The following is a 27,128-nucleotide window of genomic DNA, read 5'->3' on the forward strand; positions in this document are numbered from 1 at the left end:
GGAGCCATAAAGAGCTGGAAGGGCAGTTTAATGGGTGAATAAATGGTGGAGTGGACAGAAGGGTAGATGAACAGTTGAATCAATGGATGTGAAAATGAAATGAAAAGATAGTTGAATGAACAGAAGAATAAAGGGCTTGATGTCACCTTGCTCAAGAAGACAAACAATGTGGGATGATGTTGAATATCTCTCTCTCTCACCGTATATAGATAGATAAGGCACTATATAATAGATAGCGTAGTTGGCAGGATTAGATAGATAGATAATGCTGGGATTGTTGAATGAATGGATGGATTGATGTTTGAATGAATGGAAGAAGGGACGAGTAAATAGTAGAATGAACTGATGTATGGATGAACACCCTGTGACCTTGAAGTGGATAAGATGGTTAGAAGATGGATGGTTTATGGATAAGTGGAAAGATGATAAAATGAATGAATAGATGGATAAATGAATAATAAATGAATGATAGGATGTTTGAATGGATGGTAACATGGATGGATAGCTAAATGAATGGGTAGAAAGAGAGATAAATTAAAAAATGGATGGATCTTGGAGCTGAAATTACTAAGCCCCATACACTCACCCCGCAGATGGCGCCTCAGCCTGCTTCTATTAGCTGACGAGAATTGTACGGAATTTATATCCAAACAAATCAAATTCTTTCTAGAGACAAATACATCCCCCGAGATCTCTGCAGGAATACTCTGGGAAACTCTTAAGGCCTTCTTAAGAGGACAGATTATCTCATATCTTTCCCACAGAAATAAATCCGAAGCGAAGAAGGTAGCAGAGATAAAAAGCAAAATTACTAAAATAGATGAAGAACACGCCAGACTACCAAGCGAGACTCTACATAGGAGAAGGCAGGCTCTACATTCAGAATTAAACCTCTTGACAACTAAAGAAACTGAACAACTAATTTACAAATCCAGACATCATTACTATGAACATGGAGAGAAGGCTAATAAGCTTTTAGCTCAACAAATTCACAAACAAGAAGTGCGGAACGCAATCTCGTAATCACAACTAACGGAGATAAAATCATCGAACACAAAAATATAATGCACACTTTCAGAGACTACTATAAATCCCTATATACTACTGAGTTTAAAGAAGACAATATACAATCTAATGCATTTCTGGATAAACAGATACCACAAATAGACGCTTTAGTGCGGAGGAACTTGATAAACCTCTGGCATTATCAGAATTACTGGATGCTATAAAGTCACTCCAAGGTGGAAAAGCAGCAGGCCCTGATGGCTACCCTGCAGAGTTTTACAAGAAATTCTCGCTCAGCTAGCTCCCTCCTATTAGCAACATTTACAGAAGCCAGAGATAACCAATCTCTTCCACAAACCTTTCGCCAAGCACTAATCACTGTCTTTCCAAAACAAAATAAGGACTTATTACAATGTGCATCATACAGACCAATTTCACTTCTGAATAACGACATTAAAATACTCTCTAAAATCATAGCTAGAAGGATGGAGAAAGTGCTCCCTCGTAATATCACAAGACCAAACTGGATTTATTAGGGGCCGACACTTATCTTCAAATCTTCGACGCCTGTTTAATGTAATATACTCACCAACTAAATCAAACACCCCAGAAATATTATTATCATTGGATGCAGAAAAAGCATTCGACATGATTGAATGGAAATACCTTTTACTACATTGGAGAAGTTTGGGTTTGGCCCAACATTTGTGCATGGATTAAATTACTGTATACTAACCCAGAAGCTTCAGTTTGCATCAATAACATTTGCTCAGACTACTTTAAACTAGAGCGTGGCACTAGACAAGGATGCCCTTGTCACCACTGCTGTTTGCATTGCCATTGAACCACTGGCAATACATTGTCGAAATACTGATCAGATAAAGGGGATTAGCAGAGAAGGACTGGAACAGAAAATCTCATTATATGCAGATGACATGGTACTGTATATATCGGACCCAGAAAATTCTGTGCCTGCAGTCTTAGCAGCACTCACAGAATTTCAAAAGCTCTCTGGTCTCAGAATTAATCTGAATAAAAGTGTACTCTTTCCGTGAATTCTCAAGCATATAATATTAGATTAGACACCCTTCCTTTTATCATTGCAGAACAGTTTAAATACCTCGGGGTAAACATCACAAGTAAACATAAAGCTCTTTATCAACAAAATTTCGCGTCTGCATGGAAAAAATTAAACAAGACTTGCATAGATGGTCAACCCTTCATCTCACACTAGCTGGAAGAATTAACACTGTTAAGATGAATATTCTTCCTAAGCTCCTTTTTTTATTTCAAAACATCCAATATACATTAATAAATCATTCTTTAAGCAATTAGATTCAACAATAACCTCATTTATTTGGAATTCTAAACATCCACGCATCAAAAGAGCGACCCTACAAAGACAAAAGGCAGAAGGTGGCATGGCTCTACCTAACTTCCAGTTTTATTACTGGGCAGCAAATATACAGGCGATAAGAACCTGGACACAAATAGAAGAACATACACAGGCATGGACCGCAATAGAAGTAAAATCCTGCAGTACTTCTTTGTATTCCTTGCTCTGTGCTCCAATAAACACACGTTATCGGCAATACACTAATAACCCAATTGTGCTCCACTCACTTAGAATCTGGAACCAATGTAGAAAGCATTTTAAGACGGAGAAGCTTCTATCTGTGGCACCTCTGCAAGAGAACCACCTCTTTCAACCTTCACAAACATATGCAGTTTTAATATCTGGAAAAATTTGGAATTAACTTGCTTAGAGATCTTTATATAGACAACGTCTTTGCATCCTATGAACAATTACATTCCAAATTTAACATTCCAGCTACACATTTCTTTCACTATCTTCAAATCAGGAACTTTGTTAAACAGAACCTTCCAGATTTTCCTCATCTTGCACCCTCATCCACGCTGGAAAAATATTGCTCAATCTCAAGGATTAGACTCCATCTCTACAATATATAAAATCATTTTACAATCCCTTCCTTTCAAAGATCCAAGAGGACACTGGGAAAATGACCTCTCAATTAATATATCAGAAAAGGAGTGGAAAGTAGCAATGCAGAGAATTCACTCGAGCTCCATATGCGCAAAGCATACAATTATACAACTCAAAATTATATATCGAGCACATCTGTCTCGACTAAAACTCTCCAAAATGTTTCCAGGGCATGATCCAACCTGTGAACGCTGCAAAAGCCCCAGCCTCACTAGGTCACATGTTCTGGGCCTGCACCAAATTAACATTATTCTGGACAAAAATTTTAATTACCTCTCAGACAGCCTTGGACTCACAATCCCTCCTAACCCATTAACAGCTGTGTTTGGGGTTCTTCCAGAGGGGCTTAAAGTGGAGAAAGACAAACAAATTGTGATTGCATTCACTACACTGTTGGCACGCAGACTTATTCTGATAAACTGGAAGAATCCAAACTCTCCTCTTTTAAGTCAGTGGGAAACTGATGTGTTATATTATTTGAAGTTGGAAAAAATCAAATACTCAGTTAGAGGATCTGTGCAGACTTTTTTTAAAACATGGCAGGATCTAATCAGTAATATTTTAAAAATAAGTTTATAAAGCACAGAGAATTTATTAATTTAGGTATGTTTAAGCCTTAAATTTCACGTTTGGCTTGCTCTCTCTCTCTCTCTCTTAGGGTGGGGATCGATTTTTTCTTAACTCAAATTTCTTTATGTAAAACTTGATTTGTATGGAATGCAATAAAATTAATAAAAATATTTTAAAAATGGATGGATAGATCAAAAGACAGGCAGCTAAATAATTGGGTTTATGTATGGATGGGTGTTTAAATGAATACACAGATGTACAGATAGAAGAAGGAAGGATTGATGGAGTTGAATTGATGGATTAACAGAAGAATTGTTGAAAGTATGGATGGATAGCTGAATGAACAGATGCATGTATAGATGACTGTTGAATGGACGGATGAACAGATGGATCCATAGATAGATGGAGGAATGCTTGAATATACAGAAAGATGGGTGACCAACCTTTAGCCATAAACTGGTTGTCCTGCTTAGAGGACTGACAGAAAGAAAGATGAAGGGATGACTGAATGAATACATGGAGGAGGGCTGAATGGATGACTGAAATGAGGTTGAATGAAGGGCTGTACTTTAAGATTGGGTGAATGAACATAAGGGCAGGTTTAAGGCTGGTTGAGTGGATTGACGATTGTTTGAATGAATGAATGGCAGGACTGACGTCTGAATTAATGGAGGGATGGATGAATAAATGACTGACTGAACTGAAGGACAGATGTTGGCTTTCTGTCAACTCCACTGCTATTTGACTCCTCTCATCTGCAACTACAAATCCATAGCAGGTGGATCTTTAATGTAAGTACACAAGGCTGGAGGACCTCCACCATCTGAGACCCCCCTTTATTTTCCCTGCCCCACCTATCGTGTGACTGCTAATGGAATGTTTGTTGCATAGCGACAGACACCGATGGGAGGGGTCAGGTGCAAATTTCCAGCTTATGGGAGGGTTAAGGGGCGGAGTCTCGGAGTCACTGGGTGGCATCCATCTGCACACACAGGACCTTCAGAGAGGGACAAATACAGAGAGGGACGAGTGACAGGAGATCTACACGGGGTCTGTGGGGGGCACAGAAAGAGGAGAATGTCTGCCTCTGGCCACATGTGCTCTCCAGTGGTGGCCCAGTTTGACAGGCCGGCCATCCAGCCTGGTAGACAGAAGACCAGTGAGCCTCCCTCAGTGATGGAGTTGAGGTGAGTGCAGCACATCCTGAGATGTTCAGGTAGGGAAGGCAGGAGTTTCAAGGTCAGCTCGTTTTCCTCACTAATGATGGCACCGGAGAGTGGCGATGTGTTGCATGTTGATTAGCACGTGCAAGGAAGAATGTCAGTGTCCCCTGTCTGTGTGACAATAGGGACTCTGTAAACCTATAAATAATGAACTGGCGCATACAGGGGGCACCTGGTAGGCCAAATGACCTTTAGTCACCGACACATCTTTTGTCTTTAATCATTTGCATTGAGAGACACAAATGCATTAATTGAGTTGATTAATGAGGCTGAGACCCCCAAGCTGACATTTCAAGGATGAGCAGCTCTGGCTTTTCCATCAAAGGGACAAAGTAATGTCATATTAAGTCTTGGGTTGACAAGGCTGGGCACAAGAGTATTGCCACCTCCCCCAGACCCCCATGTGTGATGTATGGCATAGCTGCCAAGCTAAGCTACTTTCTGGATCTGGACAGCAGGACAGGAGATGTCCTTATTAATCCAGTGGGAGGCGAGAGGGACAAAGACCCCTGGAGAACACAATTTGAGCACAAGACTGTGAGACGACTCCTGTGATTAGAAATCCTGTCAATAGCTGACCCCCCGGGAATGGCGGCTCCAGACCCTCAAGATGTCACACACTGGAATGCAACGTGAGTCTCTTCAGGGGTGGTGGGGCACTGGTGGGCGGGATGGGTGTTGGTTCTAATCTGCAACCACTAAAAATGCGCGACACGAGCTGAAGACGCATTAAAATTATTGAGGCGGAAAAGGCGAAATGAAAGCCACACGCAGCGTTGGTGACAGGGGGAAGGCACAGCCATCCTGGCAATGGGGGTGCGTGCTAGGGACCACGTCTACCTGTGGTTTCTGTTGAGGACGGGGGACATGCCAATGTGCCACAAAGCTTCTGTTGATGGCGAAAGGAGGAAAATGGAGGGAGTGGAAGGGAATGGAAGGAAAGGCAGCCTCCCTGGGCATCACCTTTAAGTGTGACATCATCAGAAGAAGGACAGATCAGGCAGCGTCCTCCACTTCATCGATCTTAGTGTGAAGTCGCCAGCGAAACAAACATGAAGAAGACAGCGACCTGAAGATGGAGACGCTAAAGGAGAGTCGAGAAGCAAAAGTCCATCGTGTCTTTCAGCAAAGCTGAGAATTGAAATGAGAAATCAGACAGGAAAGCAAAACACAGCAGCAAATCGTGGAACCAGAAACTCAAACATGAAGAAGACACCACCGTCAAAACTTCTTTGAGTTTCATCCAAACTCCGGTACCTCGAGATCTTTACTCTGCTGACACCATGACATCACAGGTCACGACCTCTGGCCATCCTGTAGTAAGAACCCTCCTGGCAAAGAACTCTCTTAAAAAAGTAAGATGGCGTTCTGCCCGAGGGCAAGAAGAGGACCAGGAGATGAAATGTTGTCAAAACCAGAAACCGAGACGAGGACGAGACCCTTTAACACCAAAGCCAAATCACTAAATAGAACTCAAAGCCAGAGAGAAAACAGTAAGACAGGAAGCATGTTTGATGGTGTTGTCACAGGGGGTGGAGTCTGGAAGATGACTTTGATGGTGTTATCACAGGGGGTGGAGTCTGGGAGAGGACGCTTGATGGTGCTGTCACAGGGGGTGGAGTCTGGGAGATGACTTTGATGGTGTTGTCACAGGGGGTGGAGTCTGGAAGATGACTTTGATGGTGTTGTCACAGGGGGTGGAGTCTGGGAGATGACTTTGATGGTGTTATCACAGGGGGTGGAGCCTGGGAGATGACTTTGATGGTGTTGTCACAGGGGGTGGAGTCTGGGAGAGGACACTTGATGGTGCTGTCACAGGGGGTGGAGTCTGGGAGATGACTTTGATGGTGCTGTCACAGGGGGTGGAGTCTGGGAGATGACTTTGATGGTGTTGTCACAGGGGGCGGAGTCTGGGAGAGGATGCTTGATGGTGCTGTCACAGGGGGTGGAGTCTGGGAGAGGACTTTGATGGTGCTGTCACAGGGGGCGGAAACTGGGAGAAGATGTTTGATGGTGTTGTTAAATGGGGCAGAGTCTAGGAGGGGTCAGAGAGAGAGAAAAAGAGTGCAAGAGACACAGTAAGAAAGGGTGAGGTCTGGGAACCACACCCTGTCAGAAGGGGTGGGACCTGTGAAAGACATGTTGTCAGAAGAGGCGGGGCCATCTGGTAAAGCTGGACACAAGGACATGGTGTGACCATGAGCAGGTCACTTGACCTGCCTGGGCTCCAATTGGTTAACCAAAAGAAATGGAACCAATTGTATCATAAATGTTGTGAGTCACCTTGGATAAAGGTGTCTGCCAAAATAAGTAAATGTAAATGTTAAGCTATGCTGGAACTGGACCCCCTCAGAAGGGGCAGGACCTGTAAACGAGAGGTTGTCAGAAGAGGTGGGGCCAACCTGTAAAGCTATTCAAGAGATGTGTTTGTGTGTTTGAGAGTGAGAGAGAGACTGTGAAAGGGGCGGCGCTGGGGAGACAGATGCTGTCCAAATGGGGTGGAGTCTGGGAGAGAAAGAGATTTTGTGAGAAGGGTGGAGCTTAAGTGACAGAGAGAGAGAGAGAGAGAGAGTGAGATACTTTGAGAATGGGTGGAGCCAGAGGAGAGAGACTCTGTCAGAAGAGGTGGGGCCAAGCAAAAGATATGTGGGTGTGTGTGTGAGAGAGAGAGAGAGATGGTTCAGCACCCAAAGACCACACAAGGGTACGTGGCATCTGGTGAACCTCTGGAATGACCCTGACTTTCCTCTGCTTACAGCGGTTAGCTGCTAAATGAAGGGTGTGAGGTGGATATGGTGGCACAACAGAATAGTATGGAAAAAATCAATGGAAGTTCAGAGCAACATTAGAGGGTGGCAGAAGAAGGACTTCACATGATGGACAAGTAAGGGACGTGACATTTGACACTGTGACAGTGTGACAAGCTACCAGCTCCAGTGATGAGAAAATGTCAGCCAAATAATGGCATATAAAAAAGAATCACACAAAATGAAGATCTTAAAGATCCCAACGCCAAGCACTCAACCCCAAAAGCACAAGCGTGGTTTCCAGTTTTTCTTCAACGGGCAAAGTGCTAAAAGTGCAGTGAGTGAAGAGTGACACACAAAAATGAACTGAATGACTCCTTCAAAATAACGGGATGTGCGAGGTCACCTGACCCTTTACACTGCGCCAAAAAAGCCAACCAATGGGCTCAGCCTTCAAACCCCAAGGCGGAGCTGAATAGCTGAGACTGTGCCCACCTGAGCACAGGTATGGCAGGACACTCAGGGTCCAGGGGGCACTGAGACAATTTCACCAAACCCAACATTAAAGATTTTTCTATGTAGATAAAAAGTTGCGTTGAGCACCTTAGGAAAAATCTGATCCCAAGTACCGCCCCACCCCTGTTGCCCCCCTTTGCCACAAACATTATAGCAGAGCAACTGGAAGCATCAGGGACACGATGATAAAACGGCACAGAGGTGGAGAAGAGGACGAGACCACCACAAAAGAAGTGAGGAGACCCCTGAGCAGAGTGCAGTCCAGCATACAGAAGAGGTGCATGAGGGCTGATGGCTGCTGGTCAGAGAGGCTGCTGGGAATGGCGTGCTGTCTTTTTAAATGGGCCTCCATTCCAAAATGTGTTCATTTGTGTTTGCTAAAATGTTTTTAATGGTTACTTCCTGGAGAGACGTCGTTCCCACAATGCCTTGCGTTTAAATTAAAGGCAGGACTCTTGACCAGTGAATGAGGAGGGGAGGCCGATCTTTCAATCAAACACACAGCCTTGTGGGAGTTTATTATGGGCGCTGCCTGCTAACAGTAACTCAGCAGAAAATACTCTCGTTTGACACGTTTGACCATCGGAGTGGATAGCGGCGATGTGGATCACGTGACACGAGTTATGTAAGGACTCCTTTTTTTTTCCTTTTCCTCGCCCAGAGTTGGTCACTCATCGACCACATTGACAGTTTCCCTACGGAAAACAGAAATTAGATGTTTTAGACACAGCTAAACTTGGGTGGAGTTTCCCCATTTTGGGCCTGGACAGGCTGAGCCTGCATAGAAGCAGTTAGGGTTCAAGCTGACCTCCTTGCCTGAATCCTAATGGGGGGGGGGTACTCCTCAGCTCTACCATTTAAAAAAAGATCTGTCTGCTAGGAAATCCCAAAATAAAGTTGTTTGAAAAAAGAGAAGGCTTTTATTTCAGGAGGCAAAAAATAACAAAGTCTCTAATGCAAAATCCAAATTGTTATCTTTAATTTAGTAAAAATGATTAAAAAACAAAACAATAAATCTTGAGAAACAAATAAGAGGATGACACTTCACTCCAACGCATTCAAATGAACCACAAGGAACTCACTTTCCCAGCATGCATTTCAGGGCCAGCTGTGGACAGTTCGCTGTGGTGAGGTTTTAGTGGCCCCGCCTCTTGGGGAGGTCCACCCAAAAAGTACAATTGATGGGCGTTTCCCTTCACTTTACTGATTTGGATTCTTTCAAATTGCCCAATTAAGTGAATTAGTTCATTTGATTTGTTTAATTCATCCATGAAATATATATATATTTTTTTTTTTTATTGGGGGGGTCCCCCATCCTCTCTATGAATAAATCAAAGAATTATTTATTTAATTAAAATATAATATTTATTAAATTATATACTAAATATGCTGGTAATTCATAAAATACAATATAATATAAACCTCTATTCATATAATACAATATAATATAAACCTCTTTGAAAGCGTAAAGAATAACAAAACAGTGAATTAAAATAAGATATGGTGATCAAGAATCATTAAGTGAACAAGAGCTGTGCAACTTGTTCTCGGGTAATGATTAAGTGACTTGCTTTGTGAATCAATGCACAAGAATTGTGTGACTCGTCCTCGGGTAATAACAGTTCAGAGATCAAATGAGGGAGAGTCATGTGACTTCTGTGTGAGTCAAATGAAGGAGAAACTCATTCTTGAGCGATGATTTACTTCATGGATCAACTGAATAAGAATCATGTGACTTGTTCTTGAGTAATGATTTGATTCTTGAATGACTTGAATGAGAACGTTATGTAATGGTCTGAATTCTTGTGAATTTTAGGATTTATTTTGTATTGTTTATGTGTTTTTTTCTGTTGATCCTGCTTATGATTGGTTAATTATGTTACTGTTACTGTCTCTTTAGGTCTGCATGTGTTCCTTGTGCTTTGTGGGTGGTTCTCCAAGAGGCGGGCCATGCTGATGTCACGGCTGCTGGCTCCTCCTACTGGCTTTATACTCAAGCCACAGGTAGGACTCAGCAGGCGAGCTTTTGGTGTTTGGTGCCATCATGAGTATCGTTTTTATTGTTGGATTTTCTGGTTTATGATTTCCTTGCTTTGTCTGCAGATTTGTTTCCTGGATTTTGACCTGGGACTACTATTTAGGGAACCCTGTTTCTGTGGATCCTTACTTACTTACTTTTTGTCCATAAGTCCTTCTTTTTATAAAGTTTGTTTTGCTGTGGTGTCGATTACAAGCTGAGGTTCACAGTGGCCAGCCCCTGTCTTTTAGGACTTGCACTCTTCTTGTAAGGTTTTATTCCCCTTTGGTCCTGCTAGGCCTGAAGCAGGCCACTGGAGTTGTGTTTGAGCCCCACTGGGGTGAAGCCTTTCCCAGCAGACAAAGGAGGCCTAGCCTGGCCAGTTAAAAGTTCAAGGTAACCCTTTTTATGTCCCTGATTCGCCAAGACAGAGAGTCATGTGATTCATTCCCAAGTAAGGACTCAGCTCACAGATCAAATGAACGAGAATTGTGTGAGTCGTCCTCGGGTAATGACTCTGATCGAACTTGAAAGGATTAATGAGTGATGCACGCCTGATGTGTTTAATGAGCTCTAAAGGTGTGTGTTAAAGTAAAGTTGAAAGCAAATCATTAGTAAACATTTTATAAGGGTCAATGTCGTATGACTAATTTATTGCATTTACAAAGCGACATAAACATATTAGTTTAAAACTTGGTTTATTGGATTCTGTTTAAAACAATGCTAAAGTTGAATTTTACTAAACCAACCGTTAAAGCACTCGAATATAAACGTGTTGTTTGCGTATCGTGTTTGTATTGTCACACACGCGTGCCTTGGGGACAGCTTAAAGACTCGGGTGCTGGTAATTCCACACCAATCCACAGGGTGGCGCTGTATTCTAACTCTTCTCTTTCTCCGTCTACAGACTGGATGATTGACAACCCCACCACCTCTGATGTCACTCCCAGTGTCCGCCCCCCCCACACCAATTTAACTGGAAGTGTCTCAGTGTCAGATAATCTCAGTCTGGTCTAAGACTCACGTCCTTAGTTTCTTTTCATCAAAAGGCTGCATTGCCTTTATGATATACGGGGGTCACGGTGACGCCCCCAACTCTTCATCTTCGTTTTGTCCTCTTTTACAGTATGAAGAACGAGAGGCTGGCCAATGAGAGGCTTCACGTTCGCCGATGAGGATTTAGATTCATAAGTGAAGTGAATCAGACGGCCGGACTCGCACGTGCGCTGTAAACGTCTAAACAAGAGAGGCTCTCTGGGGGTGGGGTGATGATATTTTTTGAACCTTTTTTTTGTAAAACTTGAGTTATTTGTATGGAATGTTATTTGATGTTAATAAAATCAATAAAATGATAAAAAAAATAAAAACAGAAAAAAATAGCGAGCGAGGCTGATGACGTCACACGTGCACTTTAGCGGCTCCCGATTCTCTCGTGCTCGTTAATCGATTCCCATGATTTGCCAAAAAGAACAAATCGTTTGTGAATCAACCATCATGACTCACTTAAGCACATAGAAACTATTAAACAAACTGAACTGACATAAAATACAAAATTGAACAAATAGTAAAATTCACATAAACCTCAATAATCCAATAATCCACAAAGATCAAAATGCACCTATAGAAGGAAATGACGCGAAAACCCGGAAGAAGCAAAAAATGTCCCGACCACCTTCTGTTCTGCTTCTGTTTTAGATTTATCCACAAACTTGGGGGGCCCTGCTGCAGTGGGCCGGCCGGTCGGCGTCTTACATTGTGGCAGTGCGGTGACATCATCACTGTCACCACCAGACGTCACATACTGTAGGAGCAAAGAGGTGCCGTTTTCATTACATTTCAATTTCCATTGATTTGATTAGTTTATCCAAAGCGACTTACAAATGAGGTACTGCTTGGGAACGAGTGTGGCAGTACAAGGTGACAAAACTGATCGTCATCAGCAAAGAGCTTAGAACAAAATGACAGTGAGTTACAAAACAGAAAAACCTCAGAAAGCCTCCATCAATTAGAGCCAGGGGGTCTTCAAACGCACTGAGGGGGTCTGAATTTCAGATGGAGGTGGGCAGCTCGTTCCCAGAAGAAGAGTCTGGAGTGAGATTAGAGGGGGCATCACTGCTGAAAGGTTGCCGACCCCTGAACTACGGCCCACTTGGCACCTTTAGGTTTCAGAATGAAGCCCCCCGGACCGGGCAAAGCTCTGCGCCGCGATGCCTTGTGGCGACTGGACGAGTGGGTGTGTAACGGCGGGATGCACTCATATGCCACCAACCATGTTGACTTCTTTTGAGGACCACCCAGTGATTGAAAGCGCTGGTCATACCGAAATCCCACCAGTAACCCCAGTGGCTCGTGCACGCCGCTTTAACGCCACGATCATTCGCGCAGGTTCACTCGGCACTTTTTTTACTATAAAAGCGGGCACCCCAGCTACACGTACAGCTTAATTGTGACGACCCCTTCCACCTGGCGAGTGCCAAGCCCACCTACGGAGAGAAGCCGGCGGGTTTGGGATCAGTGCGTTTCATGGCAGGAGCTGCGGCACTTTTTATAGACTTGGATGACACTCGGCAATTAAAGCAAAGTCATTAGCGAAGTGCAAAGCGACGGAGCAAAGGGACAGCAGAGGCGACGTGCGCAGGGGACGCGCTGCAATCTGTGCAAAAGCGCGTCGGATTCACAGGAACACCTGGCATGGTGCCAAACGAATTCAAATGACATTTAAACTTAAACCGTTTTCAGCAATGCGCTTTAGGTGCCAGTGTAACACTGGCGCTTTGGTCAAATTGTCCTTTTATCGGTCGTATTTTGGGAAGACCCTCGTGTTTCCAGCCCCCTCTGCCTAAACTCCCATGCGTCTAGCTGAGCTCTGGAATTTGTCGTCTGTCCCGATCACCTAAGGACGGGTAAAGCAGCAGACCTGTGCCAGGCTGACTCTGTGGTTATCGCTACCGCCTGGCACTTGCAGCGTCGTGGGTTTGAATGCCATGCCAGGTCGCTGCTTGCCCTTCCCGTGGATGCTTCGGGTTCCTTTCCCATTCAACTCATTTATTCCGCTAACGATAACTTGATTTATTGTAAACGCTGTGCCAAACTGCGCCGCCATTTCCTTTCTTTTCTGTTATTATTTATCTACTTTGCTGGCACCTTTGAGATACGATTAGTGAGGTCACTCAGCAGTAGGCTCTGAACCCACAGCCTCGGGGTTGGTAATCCAAAGCTTTACCAAAATACGCCACATTGCCCGTCTTGTAAGGACATTTACAGTCCTTTGTGATGGGCGACTCTGTGCAGGGTCCTACATTATAAAGACAAGAAAAAACAAAATCTACAAATCAGTAACAGTGACGCGGTGAGCATAGCACCTCGTCCAGGGTTAGCTGCTGCTTTGACCCTGTGCTGCCAGAACCCATCATCTGAATGGGTGTCCATATTGTGTCATCGGTCGTAAAGTGTTGTCACTCGGCCACCCCCGGTGAGAGTGTGCTGAGTATTAAAAATGTCACACACGCGCATTGTCAAGTCTAGTGACGTTTACAAAGGCGCTATATGAATCACCGGAAGACCTGTGGCTAACATGCATATGGCCGATAACCTGCGCACTTCATAGGTGGGCTTAATTCAACTCAATTCGGGTTGTCTTTATATAGCGCCGTTCACCGAGTGTGGGACAAGTCCTCAGGTATAATGCAAACCTACTTTTTGTGTCTCCGTCCGTGTTGGTAATTTCTGGTATTGCACTGCGAACTTCCAGCTTGTGGGTTCGTTGAGCTCAAATCTTATTAGCCTTCTCTCCGTGTTCTTAGTAATGATGTCGTGATTTAAAAAATGACTTGTTCTGTTTCTTTTGTTGTCACGAGGTAAGATGCAACAATACTCTGAGTATACTTCACTCTGTCCGCTGGCCCAGCTCTCTTACTCATGGATGGGAGGGTTGATTTGATTTGAGCTTAGTTTGGTCAAGTTTCACTCGCTTGTATGGAATGGTGCTTGCTTTTAATACATTCAATAAAATGTTTTAAAAAATGCAACTATACTTTTTAAAAATGACGAGATGCAAAATGAATACACATAAAGACACAGACTTGTTTAAACACGCAGCAAAACAAAGTAATCTGAAAGCACTTTGGGCATGGGAAAGGCGCTATAGAAATATAATGAATTATTATTATTATTATTATTATTATTATTATTATTATTATTATTATCATTATTTGATTTGATTTTGTTTTTCAAAATGTATTCTGGGATAGTCCCATTGCTTCTGCCTATGACGGGCTCAGGGCAGTGTTATGTTGTGTGCTTATGTGTTTTAGTGGATTCCGTTTGTGTTAAGGCATTTCCGTACTATGTGACATGTATTATTATTATTATTATTATTATTATTATATTAAAGGGGTTAACATAAATGGAAGCCAGTGATATTATTCCAAACGGACTCCATTGGCTCCAATACAACCTCAGGTTGGTTCCAGCCTGGTGCTCCACGCCGTAGTGTTTGGCTCCACCTATTACCACGTGATCCGTACTTACACGTCGCGCTTAGACGTCACCAGTGGTTTTCTTTCTTTCTCTCTCTCACTTTGTCCTTCACTGCGTCCTTCACATATTTGATATAAATATGAATTGTCTGTACCGTTCATTTAGCGGTAGGGTGGCTCAGTGTTAGCGCAGCTGCCTCGCAGTAAAGGAGAGCAGGGTTCACGTCGCGGGTCTTCCCTGCGTGGAGTCCGCATGTTCTCCCAGTTTCCTTTCCCAGTCCAAACACTTGCCGGTTAGGTGGACTGATGACACTGAATCGGCTCCTGTGTGTGTGTGTGTGTGTGTTTGGCCCAATAGACTAGCGCTTTGTCCGGGGTTTGTTCCAGCCTTGCTCCCTCTGCTAGCTGGGATAGGCTCCAGTATTCCCCAAACCCGCGCGACCTCTTTTAGGATTAAGTGGGCTACTGAATGACGGTACCATTCACGGATTTCTCGGTTTTCGTTAAATGCTCGCAGTGGGGTCTCCAGTCTATCCGCAGGGCGTCGTGTGCAGAGCTGAAGGTAACCGTGGACTGAAATCCAAATGTTATCTTTCCAGAGATTCCTGACCGATCGCTGTGCTGACATTTCACGCAACCCGTGGCCTTTATGACACTGATGGTCGGCTGTCTGGCTGTTGTTTTTTTTTTTCCTTCCTTTGCTGTAAATAACACGACCGGCGTGAAGTCTTCTCAGTAAGAGGGTTTCATATTCAAAAGTGATTTGTTTGTATCCCTAAACTGTTGATTCAAAAGGTGTTCTGCACGTTAACCGGCCGCGCATGCGGGGAACTGGTACACGGCGGACCTTTTTTTTCCTAATTTACATGTCGAGTGACGAGGCGGCGCCGCTCCAGTCAGAGAGCCCCCCGTGTCGAGCGGGGCGGGCGGGCGCGCGTTAGTCTTGAACAAAAGGCAGACAATCGGAATGCGCAGCCCGCAGTGCCTCCGCTCGCCGGTGAAAGGCTGCCGGTAAACGCCGGGGCATCACCTCGGTCAACTACTTGGCAGGAGTGTCTGGTGTCGGCGGCACGCTGACGCACGCGGGGGATTCCCCGATCTTAAGGCGCTTTCTATTTGCAAGACGAGCGATGAACTGTAATATGAAAAAAAAATATTTGGGAAAATCGTAACGGAATTGGAGAAGTGGGGGTTAGGGGGGGTCTGGGGGTGAAGGACGAGAAACATTGACACGGCTTGGAGGATCAGGAAAGAGATGGGATTAAAGAAGGTGGTCACAGTAAAGTAAGAGTGAAGTGTAATACTATTATCAACCGAAAGTGTATCACTAAATTAACAATGAAACGAACTGCTAAGGTCCGATTAAGCCGGCCAGTTAAAGGAAAAATTTGTGCAATTATTAAAATCTATATTTTAAATACATAAACCAATTTATCGAGAATCAATTTATCAGAATCGCACCTCAGCAATATACACTGGGTGCTCAATTCATCATTTACCTTCCTCAAAAAATATATATATATATACCACACTGAAAGTGCCCTCACAATAAAAACTCTAACCCCCTCCTTATAAAACATATCACGATAAACGTTATGAAACGTAATAGGAATAAAAGTAACAATATCAAAAGCAAGGAAATCAAAAGAAAAAGAAAATTCAACCTGCTGTGAAAGAAGGACTTGCCGCAACGTAAAAGACGGACATGATAAGAGCGCGAGGAGGACTCAAAGAAGACGACGCTGGACACACTTCTCATCATCAGGAGGAGGGCAGTTTGAAAATCCATCCATCCGTCCATCCACTCATCTTCTTAACCCGCTCATCTATGGCAGGGGCTCGCCAGGAAGCTGCAGAAGCATAAGCCCACCCATGTCACAAACCTCCTTTGTCCTGAGTGGGGTCTTTGGTCTGGAGCCTATCCCAGTAGGAACAGGCACAGGGCAGGAACAGCACCTGGACAGGATGCCAGCCCATCGCAGGGTAAACACACACAAACACACACACACATCGGGAAGAGGAAACACACACAGACATTTGGAGAGCATGCAAACTCCATGAAGAGAAGACCCCGGATGTGAACCCTGGTCCTCCTTATTGTGAGGCATATACAGTATACAGTATATGTATTGTCCTGCGGTGGGCTAGTGGCCTGCCCAGGATTGGTTCCTGCCTTGTGCCCTGTGTTGGCTGGGATTGGCTCCAGCAGAGCCCCGCGACCCTGTGTTAAGATATTGCAGGTTGGATAATGGATGGATGGATGGATGGATATATTTATATATATATATATATATATATATATATATATATATATATATATATATATATATATATATATATATATATATATTTATATATAGATGTAGTATGCTTGTTAGGGGGGTTGGCAATACTATATTTACCCTAATATGTATGTGTATGTGTGCTGGGTGGGTGTGTGTTTGCATATTCACCTTATGATGAACTGGAGTCCTGACGAGGATCCATCCCTGAATGCACACACACACGCACACACACACGGTTGTTGGGGTAGGCTCCAGCTGCCCTGCCAAACTGCTCCGGATAAAGCAGGCTTGGACAATAGATGGATGATGGATGGATGGATCAAAGTATACTGTATATATACAGACCATCTCAACAAGCATTGGTATATATAAACCCACTGATGTTACAAACCTATATACATATATATACATACATACATGAAATAAAAAGAAAGGGTGGGGAGAAGAACCATAGATATGGAAGCGTTGGGATGGAAGAAAAGATGAGGACCAAAATAGAAAATGGATGCACTGTGTGGAGGGAAATCCAAATGAGAAAGGGGGAATCAGGGGGGGACGTGTACAAGAGACAAGAGTGGAGGGGCTGGGCCAGTATAGGGAGCCCCCATATATAAACCAGGTATGACAAATGTAGGTGTGACAAGGGGACAGTCAATCACAAAATCATTGAACAGGGGACAAACAGTCAAGCAGCCATGCTGTTTAGAAGTGCAGAGAAGGTTAGGGGATTCTGTTCAGATTTAAAGATCGTATTCTATTGGGATTACATTTTAACCCTAACCCTAATATACGGTATATATACAGTATGTAAATATTCTTCTTCTAAAACTTTTACACCTCATGTATATTTGGGGGCTTGCCATCCCCGACCTGCCTCCTCCACCCTTGTCTGATGTACACGTCCTCATCAGATCCCCCTTCACTCAGTCCATCCACTTCCTCTCTGGTCGCCTTCCTCTTCCTCATCCCCACTCCTCCATATCTGTGATTTTCCTCCCCACCCCTCTCTTCTCATGTCATGCCCACCCCACTTTAACCTCCTTTCCTGTATTTTTCCCCAACTTTAGCTGTGCCCCTGATTCTCCCGTTCCTGATCTCACCAGGCTTTGTTGCTCCACTCATTCATCTCATTTCTGTAGTCTCCAGTTTCCATTGGACCCCCCAGTGCTGGCCTGACCACTCACCGTTTTCTTCCCCTCCAGCTCTTTGGTGATTCTTGAGTCCTGCTACACAACTGATTCCTTTTTGCAGTCTGTGGTTTTTTTCGACATCCTGCCCTCCATCCTGTGCTGCTGCTGATCTGAGACCCCCTTTGAAGTCCGTTGCTCTGCACATCTTCATTCTTAGCTATTCTGTTTTTTTCCTCCTGTCCTCCATAGCTCTTTCTCCACAGCTCAGGTTTCCTTTCCATGATATTCTCTGTGGGGTGTACAGGGCATGAAATATACTGGCAATATTAAGGGGGCTCCATCTCTGTCACCATTGCCACCCTATGTTTGGAGTCAAGAGGCAAACTGGAAGGAGCCACTTATTTGTGACGGCCATTGAGACCCCATATAGCAGATTGAGATGGGCCTCTGGTTTCACACCCCCAGAACCTGACCACATTTAATTTCTGTCAGGGGTCTCTCAGTCCCAAGTTAAGTCACCAGCTACCCAGTAAGGCTCTAGAAAGACACACAGACAGCTCATCCTGCACTCTTAAAAATGCTGGCCCCTCAATAGCACTTCATGGTTCCTCATTGCTCAACAAGGGCCCGTCTCATTCTGGGAGGGCTTCTTTGGATGTGAATTTGTGTCTTTAGGGTTTGAATGCTTGGACGACAACAAAATCTTTAATGTCTGGAAGATGACCTGGCAGGATAGGACCGATCAAGAAAATCAAACTCAGCCTGCAGCAGCAGTCTGGGCCGGAATGTCACACACGTGTTATCATCTTGTCACCAACTAATCAGAATAAATAAGCGATCTTTCTGGAAACTTCGGTTCTTTTGCAAACCTTTAAAGGTTCCATGGTTTTTGTGAAAATGTGCTCTATAAATGAATGTCGTGCTTGTCTCCCTCATGGCATCGCTCTGAAGGGCCACTTTGGCTCCTTGAATTTTAAGAGTATGGACGGGACGTCTGGTCACCACGGAGGCCAGCAGACAGCAATGGGGGCATCAGCAAATTACAGACCACTCAAGTAGTCGTACGAAATGTTCTAGATGTTAACAGTTAAATAGACCCGAAAATAACGGCACGCGTACCCCGACTGTGAGTTGAGCAGACCCCAGAAGTGGACTAGAGAATCGTAATCGGCAGGGCTTGAGCTAAAAATCAGAAGAAAGACAGGGGACGGGGCGATGCTGCGCTACCTGCTGCGGCGTGACTTGAATCCCCCCAGGACCCCCGTGCCGCTCACTTCGCCGGTTGGTCTTCACGGCGCGCTGCCGGCGGCGCCCGAGACTCGCGAATTATCGCAAATAAAGAAGATGCTTTGAAGTTCCCACAACTTTAACACAAACCCGCGGGCGGAAAAAATGGACTCTTGAACATTTCCGACCCCCAGACGAAAGTTCATCGGCGACGGGTCAGGTCGTCGTCTCCTTACCTTGGTGTCCAGGGCTTCCCCGCGTTCCAGTATGCTAATGAAAGGTATTTCCAAAAAGGCAGACATAAAATCCACTTGGATGAGCTCTTCCAAGCCCTGGGGGAAGGCCAGCACTGCGGAGACCCCCTGCGCCACGATGGCCTGGCACACGCAGGTGAAGAGCGTCTCGGGGTCTCCGTCCAGCGGCTCCCCGGGCACCAGTTCCAGACTCAGGTTGTACGGCAGAAGGCTGCCCTCCCGAGTTTGAGCGAGACCACTGAGGGCGCGGTTCAGGGCGCTGTGCACTCGCGCCGGCTGGCGACTGGGCAGCAGCACGCCCAGACGCACCGTGTGCCCTATCCGTGCCAGGATGTGACAGGGCTGAGGGTGGGGGTGTCCGTGGTCCACACAGGTGTAGATGAGAATCTTGAGTCCCAAGTACATGTATGCCAGGATTCTGGAAGCCATCGATCCCATGCTGCCGGCGCCGTCGGACCCCAGGCGGTGTCTTCAGAAAGTTTCCCCGCTTGCCTCCCCTCCTCTCTCTTTCACGAGCCTGGCATGGATGGGGGCGAACCGTACATGAAGACGCTTTAGCGAGCGAGAGAGGGATGGAGCCGCGCACATCCGAGCTGAGCTCTGGAGCCACTGGGTTGTTCATTGCGCGCTGTGGCCAGAAGGGGCAGCAAAGATGTGCCGAGCAGGAGGATCGCGCGACATCGCAGCAAAGCTCCTCATTTCTGGATCGCAAATGAAGGAGTTGGCAGAGGACGAATCTGTGACTGCTGCCTGCGACTTGATGCTCCACGTCGTGCCAGGAGTTTAGACTGGAGACTGCAGGCGGCTTCGCTCGGGGGGTGGAGAGACACGCGCGGAGACGTCGCACTGCTCGATTTCTGTCGCCTTGTCATTTGGCAGGATGTCGCGGCCAGCTAGATGCGCCACCAGAGGCATCCCCGACACTAATAACCTTGGGGTCGCCACGGCGCGTGTTTAGCTTTAGGAATCGATAATTGCAAGGAAGACGAGACTACACGTTTAACAAATAAGATGGGCAGTTGCGTGTTCACTTTGGAGGGTGGTGTCTGGGGTGGTCGGGGCTCTGAGCTCATTGACCGGTCCTCACGCACAGAGGCATGGGCTCGGGGACAATTCAGAATCGCCAGTTACCCCGAGACGTGCGTCTGAGTAACGTGCAAGAAAAGGAAAACGACACCGGGAATGCGGGCAGAATCCACACGGACTGGCATTTGGATTGGCATTTACGAGAAAGAAGAGCGGGCCGCTGAGCCGCTGAGAGAGAAAGGTGACTGAGGGTCGCCGCAAAGTCCAATCCACTAATCTGATAGATAAATGGCTAGACGGGTAGTAAAGATACGACATGGATAGGGAGATGTGAAAGGCACTATATGAGAGCAATACACAGAAATGTCAAAGTACAAGAAAGAGGTATGAAAAGCACCATATAATAGATAGATAGATAGATAGATAGATAGAACATTTTTCTAGACCCTCAAAGCACTTTACACAGACAGTGGGGGTCACTTTAACTGAATTATGCCACAGCAGCCATTCTTGCACCAGGACACTCCACACCTTGGCTATTAGGTGATAAGGGGTGACAGTGATAATTAGCCAATAAAGGGCAGGGGGTCGTAACAGACAAGGTTATGGTGGGCACTTTAGCCAGAATATTGAGGTATACATTTCCTTTTGTGAAGGTTGTCCAGAGATCATTTATGTCCAGATTTTAGATAGAATGAACTTTATTGGTGCCCAGGAGGAAATTTGTCTTTTTATAAAAGCTCTTTAAATAAATAAATGCATACATCCATCCATCCATTATCTAACCTGCTGTATCCTAACTACAGGGTCACGGGGGTCTGCTGGAGCCAATCCCAGCTAACACAGGGCGCAAGGCAGGAAACAAACCCTGGGCAGGGCGCCAGCCCACCACAATAAATGCATGCATAAACAGGTAAATAAATGTTATAAACAGTATATATACATATGTCCTGAACACACGCCAGAATGATTAACAGGAAGATAATTTAAAAAGAAAGCCAAGTTCAGTCCTGGCAGCCCCAGTCCCAGTGAGGTGCTATGCAGACATGTTGCTGTTGGCTCACTGGACCCCCAGTCGTGTTTCCTGACACACGTCTAATGAGTGATTTGTCGGCTGAAAGTCCTCACTGTTGGTGTGTCTTATAGAGGATGTGTAGCATTGTTCATAATGGCCCTCCGTTTTCTGTTCATTCTCTGCTTTGCAGTGACCTCCAGAATGTGTCCCATAACTGAGCCTGCTCCTTAATTGGCTTGTTGATTCGGTGGTCTGCTCTTGAAGTGATCTGACTACCCCAACACTCCACGCTGGCCATCACAGAGTTGTTGAAGACATGAAGGGCGTCATTTCAACATCTACAATAAGATGCTGCAGATGTTCTATCAGATGGTTGTGGCGAGCGCCCTCTTCTACGCGGTGGTGTGCTGGGGTGGCAGCATAAAGATGAAAGACGCCTCACGCCTGGACAAACTTGTTAAGAAGGCAGGCTCTATTGTAGGAGTAAAGTTGGACAGTTTAACATCTGTGGCAGAGCGACGGGCACTAAGCAAACTCCTGTCAATCATGAATAATCCACTGCATCCACTGAACAGGATCATCTCCAGGCAGAGGAGCAGCTTCAGCGACAGACTGAGGAGACCCCACACTATGCGACTCTTCAATTCCACCCGGGGGAGTAAATGCAAACATTACTTAAAGTTATTGTCTGCTTTTACATGCAATTTATTACTATTTAATTTAATATTGTTTTTTATCAGTATGCTGCTGCTGGATTATGTGAATTTCCCCTTGGGATTAATAAAGTATCTATCTATCTATCTATCTATCTATCTATCTATCTATCTATCTATCTATCTATCAATCATTATATAGTGCCTTTCACTCTATCTATCTATCTATCTATCTATCTATCTATCTATCTATCTATCTATCTATCATTATATAGTGCCTTTCACTCTATCTATCTATCTATCTATCTATCTATCTATCTATCTATCTATCTATCTATCTATCTATCATTATATAGTGCCTTTCACTCTATCTATCTATCTATCTATCTATCTATCTATCTATCTATCTATCTATCTATCTATCATTATATAGTGCCTTTCACTCTATCTATCTATCTATCTATCTATCTATCTATCTATCTATCTATCATTATATAGTGCCTTTCACTCTATCTATCTATCTATCTATCTATCTATCTATCTATCTATCTATCTATCTATCTATCTATTTCCCACATTAAAGGAACGCTGTCTCCTGAGCTCTGCCCTTTCTTCTGTAGATCATCTGTGTCACGGGACCAGTCCAGCCTGTCATTGATGCGGACCCCCAAGTGCTTGTAGGAGAGGACCACCTCCACATACACGCCCTGAATTATGACTTGGCATAGAGGCTGTTTAATGTGGCACTTCCTTCGCTTGCTGATGTTACGTTGCAGACAGTTCTCAGAATTCTCCCCCTGACTCCTCTCCTTAGTCTCGTCCCCCTCATCAGTGACCCCCATAAATGCAGAATCATCTGAGAATGTCTTCAAGTGATCTGACCTGCTGTTCTTTTTCTAGTCAGAGGTGTACAGAGTGAAGCGTGAAGCAGACAGACCTGTACCTTATGGTCCTCCAGTGTTTCTCACACAGTCCTTGAGCCTCACAAACTGGTGGTCTCCTTGAGAGATAGACCGTCATCCAGGAGACCACAGGTTCACCTACCTGCATAGTTCTGAGTTGACCTCCTAGAAGGAATGGCTGGATGGCAATGAAGGCACATGAGATGTCAAAGCACAGAGTCCTCACAGTGTGGCCAGCCTTGTCAAGCAGATCAATAATTACATCTTCTGCTCCAGTCTTTGTCCAGTAGGCAAGCTGCAGTGGGTCCAGGTGGTCCACTCTTGGTCCTGGACCAGCCTCTCATATTATCTCAAGATGTGAGATGTAAGGGCCACTGGTTTGTAGTCATAAGGTGAGCAGTAACCTGGTTTCGTTGGCGCTGGAGCATTACAGCATGTCTTCCACTACAGCAGCGTCACTTTCTGGAGCCTTAGTGACAGAGGACACCACCAAGCTGGTCAGCGCAGGCCTTAAGAACTCGAGGAGTGACTCCATCTGGTCGTGCAGCCCCCTCGGTCGTCTCCTTCCTTGCTCTTCAGTTACACACAGCTCTTATGGAGGGTCAGGGGTGGGCTCGTCACTGGCCATTCCAGTTAGGGTTCGGGTGTGTGGGGACTGGTCATTGGTAGAAGGTGGCAGTGGGAGGGGCCAGCTATTTAAAAACGGGTGCAGCGCCTTAGCTTTGTCCACATCCTCTTCAAGCGCCTGAGCCCCGGATTGCTGGAGTCCCGTGATGATTCCCAGGCCATTCCAGACATCCTTCATCTTCTTCTGAGTTTGTTTGCTTCCTCTAAGTTTCCTTCCCTTTTCCTTGAGCACTCGCTGAGCCTTTTTGTCACCAGATTTCAATTTCTTTTTCTTATTCAGGAGATCTTTTAGCTCCTTGGGAAAGCAACGCTGTCCTTGAGGGTATCATCTGAGTGTCGACACCAACGTTCATATAGTGTGTGATGCAGGGACTGTCCCCATGTCACTTGCACATCATTGTCCAGTTTGTCATTTGTCACTCAGAGCTCCACTTCCTGCCTGTTCTGGTGGTCGCAGGTTGTCATCTAATAACACGACGAGCCAGGCTGAGGTCAGATGTGCCCGAAGGTGCCAGCCGGTTACACTTGAAGATGTTAGAGCAGAGCAGGACCAGCTTGTTACAGAAACAAACTGACAGTAATGTGTGGTGGAGGCTTTGGGACCCTGAAGTTGTGGGTTCAAATCCCACTTGTGACAATGGGTGACCCTGAGTGAGTCGCTTCACCTGCTTCTGCTCCGATTTGATAAACAGTAGAAATGGAGGCCTACGTATCTCAGATGTCGGAAGTCGCTTTGGATGAAGAGCCCTGGAGATGCGAGACCCCCCTAATTCAATGTCTGGTCATTTCTGTGTGTATCTTGTACTCCTGTTTGTTTCTCTCCGCTTTTCGGATTTCAGAAGTTCAAGCAGCCGTCTCCTGCTGAGTTGGTTCAATCCAAACAGAAATGAGCTGCCTGTTGGAATTACTGCGGATCTGTGCCCACCGAGGCTGGCGCCGGGTGTAAATAAGCCGGGCGACGAGGAAAGCTACAAATGAACGGCACTCCTGTGCCCAGCATATGGCATGGCATCCTGAAGCCCACGTCAGCCAATTCACAATCAGAGGAGGGCAGGGGGTCTGTGGGCTACAGGAGCTGCCATGGAACAAGGCACAGGCTCTCACCCAACTTGGAATGGGCAGTGTGGACCACCAGGGCTCATACAGCCCCCCTAACCCGACACAGACCTATCAGAGCACACTTTTATTTCTGAGGGGAGGCTCTAATGACAGCACAATACCAATAAGGATCAAAGCAGAGTCCTTTTCTTCTCTTCATCTTTCTCCGCCTCCACTCCTCTCCCTCACAAGCTTCATCCACCTCTTCCAGGTTCCCTGAATGGAGTGAGGCGGCCCCCTTAATGTTGCTCCTGGGGGTGCTCCAAGGGGCTCATTAGCGTTACCTGCAATCACTCCCAGGCATGGAACCTAACAGGGCTGCAGCAAACTCCAACTCCCAGCATGCCCTATGGGAATCCGTGGTGCCACAGCTGCCCAGGAGGCCTGCCCTCTAGTGTCCCAGGGGAGATATCACTGGCATCACTGATGCTCTCACCCCAGGTCCTTCCATCCGGGTGGCATCCCAGCCAGGTAATGCCCGTGGAAACCCATCACAGCAGTAAATGTAACATGCAGGTCTTCTGGGATGTGGAAAGAAGTCATTTCTATCTCCGTTTATCGGTTTAGTAGACACTTCTATCCAAAGTGACTTACAAAAGAGATCAACAGAATAGAGTGAAATTGGGAACAAGTGTGACAGGGCCAGGTGACAAAATTGATCATCACAAGTGAAGGACTCTGAACAAAATACAAGAGAGTTCCGGTTCCTCCTCCTCTTCCTCCTCTTAAGAGCTCATATCATTCAGACAGAACTTCACCAAACAAGAGGGTCTTCAAACACCATGTGGGAGTCAAAGGTTCAACCAGAGGCGGGCAGCTCATCCAACACGTGAGAAGAGTCCGGAATGAGATTTGCTGTCACGCAGAGGTGGCGTCACTAGATGCCATATATCAGCAGACTTGGGTGGTCAAGAAGGCAAACCGGACCACTGAAGTGTCACCATATCTATAGATGGCTCTTATAGATGAGCATCAAGGAGACAATGTCGTGACATGAGGGGAGTGACATGAGTCTGTCTCGGCTGGTTGAATCCCTGAATCATCTGCAGTGGCTTGGTGACACATGCCAATGATCCTCCTAGGCACGTGTTGTGACAACAGCAGAACCTGGACCAGGACTTGTGCTGTACACTCAGGCAGATACGGGCTCATCGTGTGCAAGTTGGATAAAGTGAATCTGCAAGGCCGAGCGACGGTAGCAACAAGGACAGTTAGGGACAGCTGGCCATCGACCTCCACCCAAAGTGTGTACAGTGACTTGGTGGGTCTTAGCAGTAATAAGCAAAGCTGAACAGACGGGTGAGCTGGGATAACAAGAAGCTCCATCTTGTCCAGGCTGAGCAGCTTTGGTGGTCCTTCATCCAGGTGGCAATAGGAGTGAGACATATAGTACAGAGGTGACACTGTGAGGTCCTCTGGAGGAAATGACAGATACAGCACCATGTGGCTGGATGGTAGGGTCCTGGGAGGGGGGCATATAGAATGAGGAGATGAGAGGACTAGAGAACTGATTCCTGGGGCAGATGACACCACCCTTACACCCGTGACATCTCTCCACACAAGGGCACACAGAGTAGGATCTGCATGCATCTGCAAAGCGCCAACGGCCCACCACCCCCATGGTCTCGTTGTCCTACTGCTTTAGTGCCATCTGAACCAGCTCTGCCAGGTTCTGCAACAGCTTCTACCCCTTGGTGGTCTTGACTCTGTGGTGCCCACTTCAGATTTCTAAGCAGAACATTTATTACATGTGTGACTTCTTTCTTTCTTTCTTTCTTTCTTTCTTTCTTTCTTTCTCTCTATTCACTCACTCACCTGTTACTTATCTTTTGACAGTAGAGTGCAGGTCTTTACCAGTCTCGCTCTTGTCCCCATTGCACCACACTGGTCCTGGGGATGTATGGATGGTATGACAATAAAGTCACTTGACTGGGCTTGACTTGAGGGTCTGCCCTGAGGTAGGACTCAGAATACCTGAAGGTGGTCCCAGTGATGCTGAGGTCAGGAGAGTGGCGAGGAGGGTCTGTTGGTTGACTGTGTCGAAGTCAGGATGAGGACATATGACATGTTGGCACCTCTGGCCCGCTTTGACATGTTGACAATGATAAGTAGAGCCATCTTGGTAGACAGCATGGCAGTCTGTTCTGTAGCAGAAAGGTAGAGACCCGGTTACTGATGGCACGTTCCAATGTTTCTTAATAGAAATGAGAGAAGAGAGAGTGGTCTGTAATTACTTACTTGTGACGGGTCGAGAGTGGGCTTTCTTGAGAAGAGGGGTTGTTAGGGCCTGTTTGAATGATGTAGGAAGAAACCCACTTGGACATGGGCAGAACATGCAAACTCCACAAGG

General features: G+C 45.7%; 1 protein-coding gene across 3 annotated transcripts in view; it reads right to left on the bottom strand.

Annotated features, from left to right (window-relative positions):
• grin3bb (glutamate receptor, ionotropic, N-methyl-D-aspartate 3Bb) overlaps window positions 1-20,054 on the bottom strand; it is a 162,061-nt gene extending 142,007 nt beyond the window's left edge. For all 3 annotated transcript variants that reach the window (XM_039767157.1, XM_039767156.1, XM_039767158.1), the window contains exon 1: window positions 19,440-20,054. In XM_039767157.1, the coding sequence (XP_039623091.1) occupies window positions 19,440-19,895 (456 nt within the window). In that variant the 5' untranslated portion in view covers window positions 19,896-20,054. The remainder of the gene's footprint in view (window positions 1-19,439) is intronic.
• Between the last annotated feature and the right edge of the window lie 7,074 nt (window positions 20,055-27,128).

The sequence above is a fragment of the Polypterus senegalus genome, chromosome 10 (assembly GCF_016835505.1).
Source record: "Polypterus senegalus isolate Bchr_013 chromosome 10, ASM1683550v1, whole genome shotgun sequence".
Classification (NCBI taxonomy): domain Eukaryota; kingdom Metazoa; phylum Chordata; class Cladistia; order Polypteriformes; family Polypteridae; genus Polypterus; species Polypterus senegalus.